General features: G+C 40.7%; 1 protein-coding gene across 11 annotated transcripts in view; it reads right to left on the bottom strand.

Annotated features, from left to right (window-relative positions):
* Nucleotides 1-13793, bottom strand: part of IARS1 (isoleucyl-tRNA synthetase 1) — a 110048-nt gene that overhangs the window by 55205 nt on the left and 41050 nt on the right. For all 11 annotated transcript variants that reach the window (XM_067744960.1, XM_067744958.1, XM_067744962.1 and 8 more), the window contains exons 17-25: nt 13306-13392; nt 11534-11617; nt 10261-10405; nt 8542-8662; nt 4151-4242; nt 3294-3371; nt 2255-2376; nt 1707-1809; nt 1376-1459 (exon numbers count right to left, since the gene is read on the bottom strand). In XM_067744960.1, coding sequence (XP_067601061.1) covers nt 1376-1459; nt 1707-1809; nt 2255-2376; nt 3294-3371; nt 4151-4242; nt 8542-8662; nt 10261-10405; nt 11534-11617; nt 13306-13392 — 916 coding nt within the window. The remainder of the gene's footprint in view (nt 1-1375; nt 1460-1706; nt 1810-2254; nt 2377-3293; nt 3372-4150; nt 4243-8541; nt 8663-10260; nt 10406-11533; nt 11618-13305; nt 13393-13793) is intronic.

The raw sequence follows: 13793 nt of genomic DNA, 5'->3' as shown, positions 1-13793 counted from the left end.
CACAACTAAGACCTGATGCAGCCAAATAAATAAATAAATAAATATTTTTGGAAAAAATCTTAACATTTCATGTCTCCATCATACTAGTTAGTTAAGGATTACTAATGTAGCAGGAAATGGTGACTGCACAGTAGGAAATATGAAACTGAGATATCATGGAACTGTCAACTGAAGCAAATTATAGGGAAATTTCTGGTTTTGCTATTATACATTATTATATTATTTGCTCTCAGAGTGATTAAGATATTCTATTTAAATAATTCTATTTTTATCCATATCTTAAGCATTGATTATAGAATTTATAGCTCTTTAGTTATGAACTCTAAGTTTCTAAACAGTTATAAACTCCTTGGTTTCTAATATTTGTCTGGAATTCTCAAGCAATTCAAAACCAAATATAGAAATTAATTATTTTCTATCATAAAGATTTAAATACTACCTGTGAAAGGAATAAAAATGAAATTTGAAATATATTTCTTTTTAAAACATTACAGGGTAAAAGCTTTTTGGGAGGATAACTGACATGACAGTTTAAACTTCTGACCCCAAAACTCCACTTCTAGGAACCTATCCAACATCCATACTGTGACATATTTGCACGTGTACACACACACACACACACACACACACACACACACACACCCCTTTTGTCTGTAATCAGAAACCTAAATTTCCAACAATATGAGTAATTAAATAAATTATGATGCAGTCAGGAAGTGAACAAAAAGAATAAATTAGATCTCTATGTTTTAACATGGGATGCTGTATAAGAAATATTATAAAGTGAAAAAAATAAGTTAAAAACTACATATATGATCCTCTCTATTCACAAATAAAACCAATGATGTGTGCATGTGTGTATATGTGTGTACAAATGTGTGTACACGTATGTAAAATGCTAGGAACAACCCAGCAGGAGATAACCTAGTGAACAAGTGGGTGATGAGACACCAGGGAGTGGCCAGGGTAAGAGGAGACTTGCTTTGTACTCGATGCTAGTGCTTATTTACAACCAGTGTGTGTTTACTTGATACTTGTATAATTTGAAGGAACAAAGATTTTTTTGGTGTTAGTTATCAAAAAGTACTTTGGGGAAGAGAAGTGGATGAAAGGATAAATGATCCAACAAAGGTGTAAAATTCATGGACATTGAAAATCACTGTCAAAGAATTACAATTACATTGTAAAAAGTCATGATGAATCTAAAAGCAAAGTGTAAAATTCCATGGATGGTTAAATTTATGTATATACTGATATAAAAGGAAAAGGACAAATGATACACTCAAAGTGTAGTTGACTAAAGAGTACTAACCAAAATAATCTTCCCAAGGCAAGAAGTTTGTTTGGACCAAATCAAACAAATCAACTGTCTTACCTCAATGATATACTTCTCCAATGACTTAATTTCATTAAGAGCTTCTGGATCCTGATGAATAACTACAATTTCTTTCAAAGGATACTAGAAAGAAAATGGAAGGGAAAGTTCATAAGCATCCAGTCCTCTAAACTGCAGAAAAATGAATGTTAAATGTTTTATCTGAATCTCAAACTCCAGACTAAGCAGGCATAACTAGTACTAAGTCATTCACACCCTTATTGCAGAAAAGAAATTTACGCCATTGCTGGCAGCTCTTTATATTAAGAAAATACTCCAAAACATAATTATCTAGGTATGTGTAATGCAAAACAGATATAAAATCTCAAACCTTTATTGGAATAGTTTTGCGGTCTCGAATCACTCGCCCGAGTTCAATCACAGACTGCATTCTAGATACTGCACTCTCGGTTTTCTTGTCAATCAATTCCTCTCTGGTTGGTAGAGGTAGGGATTTGAAAGAGATTAGATTCAAAAGGAGAAAATTCCAAAGAACAGGCATGCTTAAGTGAGGAACAGGGTCAGGCTAGAGATGTGATGGTGTAGCTAGGCTTTCCGGGGAGGCTCTTGGGAAGGACAGCACATGCCTGCCTTTGGGGCACACACTGAGAAGCAGGCAGCAAGCTTGAGCCTGCTGCTTAGTGCCTAGCAGCTCCCCAAAGCGATCCCAACAGGCCTACCCACCCCTACCTGCCATAGCTCTACTGGGGATTCCACACTAAGCATCCCTCCTATCCATTCTGTAGCCTGAGGAGCAGCTCAGGGGGGAGGCAGGGCATGAAGGGGCTGGAGCAGGGAGCTGGGGGTCCCACTTGAGTGCATCTCTGGCAACTCTCCTTCCCCTGGCCCAGGAGAGGCTTATGTGTATTTGATTCTTACCGAACATGGGGCAGCATGAGGTAGTGGATACTGAATGTGTCCTTGTCCCGGACAGAAACAGGGTCAATCAGTGTCTTCAGATTCTGGTACATCAATTCAGTAAGAAAAGGGGTATAGGGGGCCTGTGTAAGGACAGAAGACATCGGGTCATTCATACGTAGCCATCATTAACTGATCTCAGGGTGAGAAGCAACTACATAAACATTTTAGAGAAATGATATGGGAATATGCACAGAAATGAACATAAGGTTACAAAACATGCCCTATGAAAGAGAAATGACGTCATTTTGAACTTGGCGAGCTAGACACTCATGAAACACAGCAGCAGGACTAACAGCCAGAAGTGCCTAAAACATTCTTGAGGATGTCTATAATAAAAACAGGAGTCCCTGACCACATGCCAGTCAAGTCAACATGCAGAGGAATGAATGTCCCTAAACCTCTGTAAACTGGGGAAACACCACCTGCTTCACAGGATGAAGGGGAATGAGGTCAGACATGAGACACCAGGCAGGGGACCTGGTACAAAGCAGGTTTTCATTCCATGTACGTTTAGGAAACAAATAGAAGCCTTATAACATTAAACTGGAATAGCAGAAATAAGATACAGGAAATTAAAACTGGAATTTTTACTTGTATGTCATTTATTTCAATTGATAGGAACATGTCTCAAGTAAAATACTGTTTGCAATATATTTTTGTTTGGTTAGCTATTAGTTCAAGAACTTCTCCACTACTCACAGACAATTACAGGAATCTACATTAAGATGAGGTATGCTGCTCTTGAGTCTAGATGCAAGGACCTTGACCTGAAATGTACTGCCAAGGGTGAAAAGAAAGAATCCAGCTTTTAAAGCTAATGTTTTTTAGCCGTTATTTGACATACATAAGCTAACGAGATTTCTGAAAAGAAACTAGAAATTTAGGTTATTTTAACACTTCTATTTCTATTTTTAGTGGAACAAATACAGAATAGATACAGACGGAGGACAGTGCAGCAACCGGGCACCACAAGCAGCCCACAGGGCTGGCATCTTACCATAAGTCTGCACAGAGAAAGCAGAACACTAAACAAGGTCTCCAGAGCCATAACACAATCCTCTATCCCATTTTCACCCTAGTGAATAAAAAACACACATTAAACTGTTAAAACCAATAGTTCATTGTAAGAAAAAAAAGAATAAAAAGGGGAAAACTCAACCATAATTAAGTTACCCAGAGATAACTACTTTAAACATTTTAGTGTATGTCCTTCTAAATATATGTACATATACACACATACATGTACATGTGTGTGTAATATAATTTAACAAAAACAAGATTATTGTTTTGTTACGGGATTTTATCATTAACACATTTGAAGGCAGTACTGATGGACAGTGGTCTGGGCAACCCTCACTCCTTGTTTTCTACCATTGTTGCTTATGTACAGCTTAAGTCCTGGGACAGGATCCATGCTTCACTCACCCTATATCCCCAACAGGCTTAAGGACGAGTCTTGTCAATAAGTAACTGTCCCTCTAGAGGTAGAAGTGAGGAGGTGTCCCTCTCAATATCACAACTCTACCTAAAAACATCTGCAAAATATCTGCATGAATTTATTTCAGATTTTAAGAGGTCTGCTCAGTACAGTCCTGTTTGGCCTGAGACTTTCCCTCTAATATGAATGTCCATAATTGTGCTTTGAAAATATGCAAGATGTCTTCTAAACTTATGCGTTCCCCAACCAACAAATGCCAATACAGTTAATATGCAATTAAAAGGAAAAAGATAGCTTAAAAAAGTCAGAGCATTTGAAAATGCTCTTTTTCCTTTTGGCTGTTCGCTGTTCTCATTTTTCCTCAACTCTCATACTTCCTACACTTTCTGCTCTTCCCAGCAGCAGCCTGCACTTACCTTTAATCTTCTACGGTTCATCCTGACATACCAATTAGTCAGAACATCCACAAACTTGACTAGGCGAGGAACCACAGTATAGAGTCTGTAAGCTAAAAGTAACAACCAATCAGGCAGTGAGAACACATAAGCATCTTGGGTGCTTAGGACAGGGCTGGATATAAGAAAGAGCAAGCAGCCCCTGCTATCCAAGGGCTGTCACACCTGTTAAGGAGGCAGAAGTCCCAAAGTGAAACAATCAAAACTGAGGACGTACTATATAGCTGTCAAGGTGTCTAGAGGCATGCACAAACCACCCTGTGAGCTACATGCAAACTCCCAGTGTCAGTGAGAAAACAGGAAACCCCGTATGCGTGGCTGAGGGGCCGAGGCTGCCCGCCAGATGACTCCATGAGGCACCATTTATCTGGAACTGTATCAGGTGGTAGTACCACAAAAGCCTGACTTCTTCCACTGTGCTACCTTGACCTCAACTAAGACAGACACATAAAAAGCAAAAAGCTTTAATTAGATCCTAAGAGGCAGAGCACAGATAAGGGCTTCTCAACCAGAGCAATTTTGCTCTGCAGGAGACACTGACAGTGTCTAGAGAGACATGCTGGTTGTCAAACTGGGGAGGTGGGCACTCTTGGCATCTGGTGGGTGGACTCCAGGGATGCTGCTCAACAACCTACAATGCACAGGCCAGCCTCCACCACAGAGAATGACCCAGCTCAAACTGTCAGCAGTGCTGCCACTGAGAAACTCAGGCAGGGGCTGTGCATAAAATAGAACAGGGTTTCTAAAGGTTAAAATAGTCACGGAAAGAAAGCTAAAGGAGGTATTGGAAGGAGAGAAGAACCTTGAAGAATCAGAAAAATTTGAAGGCTCCCCTGAGGAACTCAGAGGGCAAGCAGGAAGTTAAAGGTCATCTAGCCAACTTTGTTTGAGGCCCAGACTTATCTTCAGGATTTTTGCCATTCACCTCCCCTTTAACTGATACTCTCTGTTGCACAAAAACAAACACGAAAAACAAGGAGAGTAAGACCAAAAATCATAAAAACACACCACAATTTATATTAAGAGTTCAGTGACTGTTAATGAGGTTCCTAGTCTAAGCTAACACAGTGGTTAAGTTGCCAAGGGCAGAGCTGCTCTCTGTTGCAGTTCAAAAAGACTAGCACTGAGGTGCTGCTAGACCAACACCTGGACCCCAGGCCAGAGGCACTCGCTGGTCATACATTTCTAGAGAGGCAATTTTTGTGATCAGAGGCTTGTTCTGTAAAGACAGAGGCCCATCTAAGTTACTTCTAGGGTTCACTACACTTTTCACCTTCTAGGAAGCTAGAGTGTTCAAGAGTTGCAACTCTTATAAGGAAAACTAAGCCCATATATAATAAAAGGGAGCAGCAGCTACCACTGAAATCACTAATACCAACTGCAGACTCTTCAACGATGCTACCTATTTAGTACTCAGAATTCTATTTTGATGAGGGAGGCAAGGGCATAAAGCTGACAGGTTGGTGGAGTGGGAACTGCACGGCAATCTGGGTCTGAAGCCCCTCTCATCGGTTCAACGTGCACCACCTAGCCTCCTGCACCTGGCCCTTACCACTCAGCTGTGTGTACAACTGCTGCCAAACCTCTAGTTCCCAGGCAGACCAGGTCCCAGCCAGGATATACATTCTCAGGTCACAGCCGTTGCTGTCTAAAGATGGCAAGGGCCCCCAGGCAACAATCCCATTCATTTATATCACTCAGGAGGGAAAACTGGACACAGCTACGAGTAGGTATCCCAGGGAGTGTGGTGAGAACCCAACTGCCGATGTCTGCTTTGCACACTCATTTCCGTCTTCACTTATGTCAATCTGTCCAATAGTTTGACAGTCATACGACCCTTATTACATATGTTTAATAGAGTGGGTGTAGTCCTTCAGGATGACTGATAAAACATTCAAAATTTCCTGGACTAACCATCCTATTGTGCCAAGTACAGAGGCACCAACTATTCCACAAAGAGCTATGTACCAGCTGAGGAATGGAAGAACCCTGTATGAACCAGATTGCTCTGGCCCCTCGAATCCACTGGAGTGCAGTACCTGAACAACAGCACCTGGCAACCACAGGACGCTGGGGGAGGCTGGTTTATGTCACAAGGGTGCACACAGGGATGCCATCTTTTCTCCCCTGCCCACAGACTTTATCAGACCCATCTCAGGTATCCAGGTTAACAGTTTCTGGAATTTCTCGCCTTGACTTACGGTTGTTCCATCTCCAACTTCTAGGAAACCCACATAACCTACTTTTCCAACCCTGTCTAAAACCAAATTCGTTGTTGTTAGGTAAGAGAAATGTGGGGAAATGTCAACTTCATTATTGTTTTTCTGTATTTCCTAATTTTTGCAGGCTGAACGGGGACTACTTATTTAATAAAGTAGACCTAAAAATAAATTAAAAACATATTAATAACAACTACTACTTATTAAGTACCTATTATCTGCTAGCTACTGTATGTACATAATCTCCATCTGAGCCTCATATTAACTCTTACCAGGCATTTTTCGGAGAAAGAAATTGAGGCTCATAGATTAGGTAACGTTTCCCCCAGGGAACAAGTGGTGCAGTTGGGTTTTGAACTCATGGGCATCCACTACTGAAGCCTGTGATTCCATGGGCCTGTGTGGTATCTGTGGAGGGGTGAGGTCACTAGACATCCCCCCAAGACAATCTCTAAGGCCTTGGAACAACACATTTCTACAACTAACAAGCCTTAAAATTATATTTGAGAGGTAAAGAGAAATATTTATTTATCTATTGTTCTGTATCTCTCAAAATTTCTATAAAATTTCCTCTATGTTTAGAGAGCCCAGAAATAAACCCACACACCTACAGTCAATTAATCTTCCACAAAGGAGGCAAGAATATACAATGGAGAAAAGACAATCTCTTCAGCAAGTAGTGTTGGGAAAGCTGGATAGCCACATGTAAATCAATGAAATTAGAACACTCCTTCACACCATACACGAAAATAAACGCAAAATGGCTTGAAGACTTATAAGACATGACACCGTAAAACTCCTAGAAGAGAACACAGGCAAAACATTCTCTGACATAAATCATACCAATGTTTTCTTAGGTCAGTCTCTCAAGGCAACAGAAATAAAAGCAAAAATAAACAAAAGGGACCTAATCAAACATAAGCTTTTGCACAGCAAAGGAAACTATAAACAAAATGAAATGACAACCTATGGACTAGGAGAAAATATTCGCAAACAATGCGGCTGATAGCGCTTAATTTCCAAAATATGTAAACAGGTCATACAACTCAATACCAAAAAGAAAACCCAATCAAAAAATGGGCAGAAAACCTAAACAGACAGTTTTCCAAAGAAGACATACAGATGGCCAAGAGGCACATGAAAAGATGCTCAACATCGCTAATTATTAGAGAAATGAAAATCAAAATTACAATGAGGTATCACTCACACCTTTCAGAATGGCCATCATTAAAAAGTCTACAAATAAAAAATGTTGGATAGGATGTAGAGAAAAGGGAACCCTCCCCTACACTGTTGGTGGGAATGTAAATTGGTGCAGCCACTATGGAAAACAGTATGGAGGTTCCTTAAAAAACTAAGACTAGAGTTGCCATATGATCCAGCAACCCCACTCCTGGGCATATACCTGGAGAGAACCTGAAAAGATACATGCACCCCAATGTTCACTGCAGCACTATTTACAATAGCTAAGACATGGAAGCAATCTAAATGGCCACTGACAGATAATAGATAAAGAAAATATGGTACTTATACACACACACACACACACACACACACACACGTATACATATACAATGGAATACCACTCAGCCATAAAAAAGAATAATGCCATTTGCAGCAACATGGATAGACCTAGAGATTATCATACTAAGTGAAGTAAGTCAGAAAGAGAAAGACAAATACCATATGGTATCACTTATATGTGGAATCTAAAATATGATACAAATGCACTTATTTACAAAACAGAAACAGACTCACAGACATAAAAAACAAACTTATGGTTACCACAGGGGAAAGGGGGTGGGGGAAGGATAAATTAGGAGTTTGGGATTAACAGATGCAAACTACTATAAATAAAATAAACAACAAGGTCCTACTGTATAGCACAGAGAACTATATTCAATATCATATAATAACCTACAGTGGAAAAGAATATGAAAAAAAATATATATATACACATTTATATTTCTGAATCACTGTGCTCTACACCAAAAACTAACTCAACATTGTAAATCAACTATACTTCAAAAAAAAATTTCCTCTATGTTTATAAAGAAAAACAGTTAAATATCAAAAGGACAATTACAAAGAGAAGACTCCTTATTCCTGAGAGAAGGCCCAAGAGAGACACACCTGCCATTTCAGTCTCAAAGAACCCAACGAGCGACTGCATAAAGGACAGGACCCACCGGTCTGTGATGTTGGTACTTTCTTTAACCATGTTCTCGTTGTAAAGGAATTCCATTTCTTCCTCCTAGGAAGTGACAATTATTGAAACATTCTGCATGCCTGGGGGAAACTACTGTAGAGAAATGAATTTTTTAAATTATTTAAACTGAAAGAAGTATCCAAACAAATCAAAAAAACACCACAAAAACCCAGACCCTGTTGGCAATCTAAATTTCTGATTCTTAGCGATATTTTCCAAGTAAACTCTGAACTTGGAACATTAAGTCCTCAATTAATGAATTACATTTTTGAGTGAACTAAAGAGAATTTAGGAAAAAATGATTCCTATGCACCAAAGAGTAATTATGAATTAAGAAATATTCCAACATCTTGTTAAGTAGGCGGTTTAGTTACTTTGAATCTGAGGAAGGAAGGACAGTAAAACTGGCTAGGACTGGACATCTGTCTGTAAGTTGAAAAAGAGTACTAGGAATTAATGTCTTTGCTTAAATTATTTTACCGAGAATGCTCTATTCCACCCCTGCTTTTTCCTTTGCAAATCCTCCTCGATTCTGAAGGCCTACTTTACCTGTCCCTACTCAACAGCATCACCATCAGGATGGCAAGGCAGTGACCATGCTGACTCTTGCTCTGATGCTGGAGCCTGCATCTTTCTGCCATGCCCAGATGAGCCCCAACTATGAGTGGTTTGAACCAGCCTGTGTTCCTGAATCCCACACCAGCAGAGGCCTGCAAAGTAGACCCACTGCTGGCCTGAGAGGTGGTGGGATCCAAAAGATAGGAACACTAGGGATGTTGTTCCCAAAGCCTTGTTCTTCTTGGGAGGGTTCATTAGCAGAATGAGATGAGCCAGAGGCAGCAAGAAGTGACCAGCCTGCTGGAATGCAATGCTCAAAGCTTAGCTCTCCAACGAGTTTCTCAGGAAGGAATAATATCACGTGTTTAGTCAGAAGTAGTTTACTAAGGAATTCTACTTTTAATGTGTTGGAGATAAAAAGATGAGTGGTACCTGAGCCCTGACCCCAAATGGAGTCTAGGAAGCATGCACAGGCACATGTGCAATGAAGCCTGCTGGCCTGAGAGCAGTTAGTAGGGGCAAGGGAAGGGGCTTCTCAGAGGATGCCTCCCAGGCCAGCACGTAACTGCTCTGAGGCACTTTCTTATATATCAGAACCACTATTTTTCATCCCAGCAACCCAATGAGAACTTCTCTCACTTTCAGAGTTTCAGCCCAAATGCACTCATCAAGTGGCCTTCCCTGACCACCCATCTGCAGCAGCCTTTACTAGGAGCTCACTCTGATAGTAGCTGACTCTTTACTGGCTCCCCTATCACTAAGTCCCCAGTACCAATTTGGCTGGTTAAATGAATATCCAATGCAACTCTTCTTCAACAGGTGAGGCTTCTGTGTCTTGCAGAGGTGAGCATCTATCCAAATGGTGAAGTTCCAGTCCTGTGCTCTTGGCTCAGCATGGACCCCAGACACCTGTCACACTTTCATCTATGGCCTCCCCAGTGGCTCTGAGCCCCCACCCACCGGGCCTGTTAGCTCCTGTCTCCCATGGAGCTCTGTTTCACAGCTGACCCCTGACCATCTTTCGCAAACCCAGCTCAACCCAGCTCCGTGGGGCAGACCCTACCCCACAGCACTGCAACCCACACCTTCTGTAGCCTCAGGACGTTCTGGATGAAGAAGCGATAGGCATTGTACCAAGGTAGCAGCACATCCTTCAGGACATCTCGAACACCTTCCTCCTTAAAGCGGAGGTTTTCTGCTCTCACCACAGGGGAGTTAATCAGGTATAATCTGGAAGAGGAGAAAAATTACATGGAAAAGGGATGTAGACAGTAAACCAAATATTACTGACATGTTGACAGGGCAATACCCAAATCAGCCCTTTTTCTACAAAAGTGGGGAATTATAAATTCGCTTCTAACAGTCAATTTAAAACCGACAAAATTCTTATTTTGTGTAAGAGACCTAGCAAATTATAAAGGGGAGACCAAAAGTGCCACACCAAAATATGGCACTGAACTAACCTAGAAGCATGCCCTGCGCTGGTCCCAGCACAGGCCTCAGGCAGTATGGCTACACTAAGAGGAAGAAGCCAGGCCCTCCTTCCAGGACATATGTGCAGGCATCAGGGATTCACAAGGAACAGCCACATGTGCTCTGCCAGCACAGAGGGACGCAGGGGGCAGAGACCAGGGATGTTGTTAAACATCCTACAGGATGTTCCCTTCAACACAAAGAATTAAGAGGCCCAAGTTGTCAGCTATGCCAAGGTGAGTCTAACAGATAACTGGGGGTTGCAGGACACCGCACTAACTGCTCCTGGGCAACATGGCAACCGTGAACGGGCTTGCCCACTGCCCCTGGGTGTGGGTCTCTGTGTTCGTAACAGGAAGATGCTGAATAAGATCTCTTTGGTGCCTTTTAACCTGAGCACTCAACGTTTATGACTATTTCAAGCAGTATCTCACATTTCTCTAAAAACTTTTCAGTATTTTTATTTGCTCTAGCATAAATTGTACCTCATACGGCTATTTGAGGAGTAAGTGTAAAATTGAAATAAATGATATAAGAGAATTCTAATATCAATAAGACAGGGAACCTATAGAAGGAATGAGGGAAAGGCACCAGCAACTAGCCTGGGAGTACGTGTGCTGCTTAATAAAATCCAACACACAGCCTCCTCTTCCAAAAGACCTATAGATATAGAAACATCTTTACTATTTAGAAAACCACCTTGGGGGATTAAAGTCAACACCATACCGATGTAATTCTCCATGTAACAGATGTGCATTTTTTTAAAAAAGCTAATTATAAACCAAATTAATAGAATGATTAATATCACTGAAAACATGATTAACAGAATGTAAGATGCTTAATAAGAAATGACAAATACACACAAGGCAGAGCACTGGTTTGTACCTGAGGGCATCAGCACCATATTTTTGAATGACTGAAAGTGGATCTGGATAATTCTTTTTGCGTTTGCTCATTTTTTGGCCATCACTTGAAAAATAGAAGGGAAACACCAAATAAATAAGTCAACATCACAGTTTATACATGGTTACAGATTATCTACTAATTGGAATACGTAAGTGCAAATGGGACACAAGCTACTACTAAGGTACAACAATAGGTTGTTAAAGCTTGTTTTTGAATACTGTAGCGAGTCAATGGAGAAGTTTTGGGATAAATGGCAGCAGGAAGATGCCAGAGTGTAAAAGTGAAAAAACACAGCCTTGGCATTTATCCCAGAGAAACGAAAACTTATATTCACACAAAACCTTAGAAAGTTCACAGCTTTATTCATAGTCAGCAAACACTGGAAACAACCTCAATGTCTCTCAGCAGGTGAAAAGTCAAACTGTGGGTCACCATGGAACACTGCTCAGCAATGAGAAAGAACTACGGATCCATAAAACCACCTGAGGTATCTCCAGGGAATTACAGTAAGCAAAAAAAGCCAATCACAAAAGGTTATATATGATATGAATCCATTTATATAACATACTTGAAATGACAAAATTACAGAGATGGGGAATAGATGAGTGGTTGCCAGGGGATGGGGATTAGGACTGAAGGCTGAGGTGGGAGGAGTGTGAAGGGGTGGGGTGGGTATGGTTATAAAAGGGCAACAGAGGCATCCTGTGATGTTGAAACAGCCCAAGTATCTTGACTGTGCTGGTGGATACAGGAACCCATATATGAGATAATATTGCATGCAATAGCAAATGAGTAAAACTGGGGAAATCTGAGTAAGACTGGTGGATTCAATCAACATCCTGATTGTGACAATGTGCTACAGTTTCAAAAACGTTGACCGTTGGGGGAACCAGGCAAAGCACACGAGGGGTCTCTATTAATTTTTACAACTATAATTCAGTAAGATTTTCAATTATAAAAAAAAAGTACAGACTATAGAGCCAGACTGCCTGGATATAGAACTAGAATTTCACACTCTTTTGCTGTATGACCTTAATTTTTCTGCACTTCAAATTCCTCAAATGTCAAAATGGACAATGAAAGGACCCATTTCAAATAGTTCTGGGGATAAATGAGTGAAGATGTGTAAATGTGCAAAACAGAGCCTGGTACAGTGCCAGGTGTCATCCCCCGCCTTGAACAGCACATGAAGCAAGGTATCTAGGTATAAAAATTTCATTTTCTTCCTTTTATTTGTTTTTACTTTTAATGACTAGAGGCAGTAGAAGGAAAAAATAAGACTCCTCTATAATAAGCCTCTAGAACCAATAGCTTCCTTATATATTAAAAACAGGACAACAAAAATCTATATTAAAGGACCAGTGTACAGATTTAATAAGAGCTATAAGCAAAAGTACTTTATAAAATTCTAAATGACAAAAGTTATTTTATCACTAGTAGTATCATGGGACACATGTCCTCCCCTCTGTCCTCCTCCATTAGGCTTAGCTCTTAATGCAGTCCTTCTCTTAAGACAGAGGAATATGTAGAGACAGAATGTTACAGGTTGAGAAGAGCACAAGGCAGGAGTTGGATGAAAAGGGAGAGCAGGAAGAAGTATAAAGGCAGAAGGAAGGAAGAGAATAGGAACAGAGCTGGGGCATTCCTGAATCCCTTTTAAACAGAGAATGGTTAGATCCAACCAGAACATGCTGAAAGAATAAAGGAGGTCAGGAACTGCAACTCATTATTACACAAGGGAGTGCACCTGCCTTGCCAGGACGAGCCCATTCACAATCACATTTTTGAATGGCGGCCGTCCAAAGAGAGCTGTGGCCAGCACCAACAGGGTGTAAAACCTGGAAAAAAACCCACAAACAAAGAGTTCAATAAAATAAGAAAAGGAATTCAAGCATAGGAAAAAAAAACTGTGTTTACTTATTGGACTGAATTTCTATTTTAGGTAAGTTACACTTCTTGATAATCACAAAGCAATGGTTCTTGATCCTGGATACATCAGAATCACCTGGGGAGTGCTGAAAAATTAGGCACAGGACCCACTGCAGACCAGTCATATTACAGCTTCTCACTAGAAAAACTAAAATGAACTTTATTTAAAGCAAATAAAGCCCTAGAATGAGGTACTGACCCCCTGCTGGGGACAGTACTATCATCTTCCTTGGGGAGCTAGTTGGACAGCCACAAGGCAGAGCAGGGCAGCACTGGGTGGCCTCTCAGGACCTCCCAGAAATGCCAGGCT

This window comes from Pseudorca crassidens, chromosome 7 (genome assembly GCF_039906515.1).
Source record: "Pseudorca crassidens isolate mPseCra1 chromosome 7, mPseCra1.hap1, whole genome shotgun sequence".
In the NCBI taxonomy this organism is placed as follows: domain Eukaryota; kingdom Metazoa; phylum Chordata; class Mammalia; order Artiodactyla; family Delphinidae; genus Pseudorca; species Pseudorca crassidens.
The sequence above is the reverse complement of the archived record's forward strand: the minus strand, read 5'-3'. Positions and strand labels throughout refer to the sequence as shown.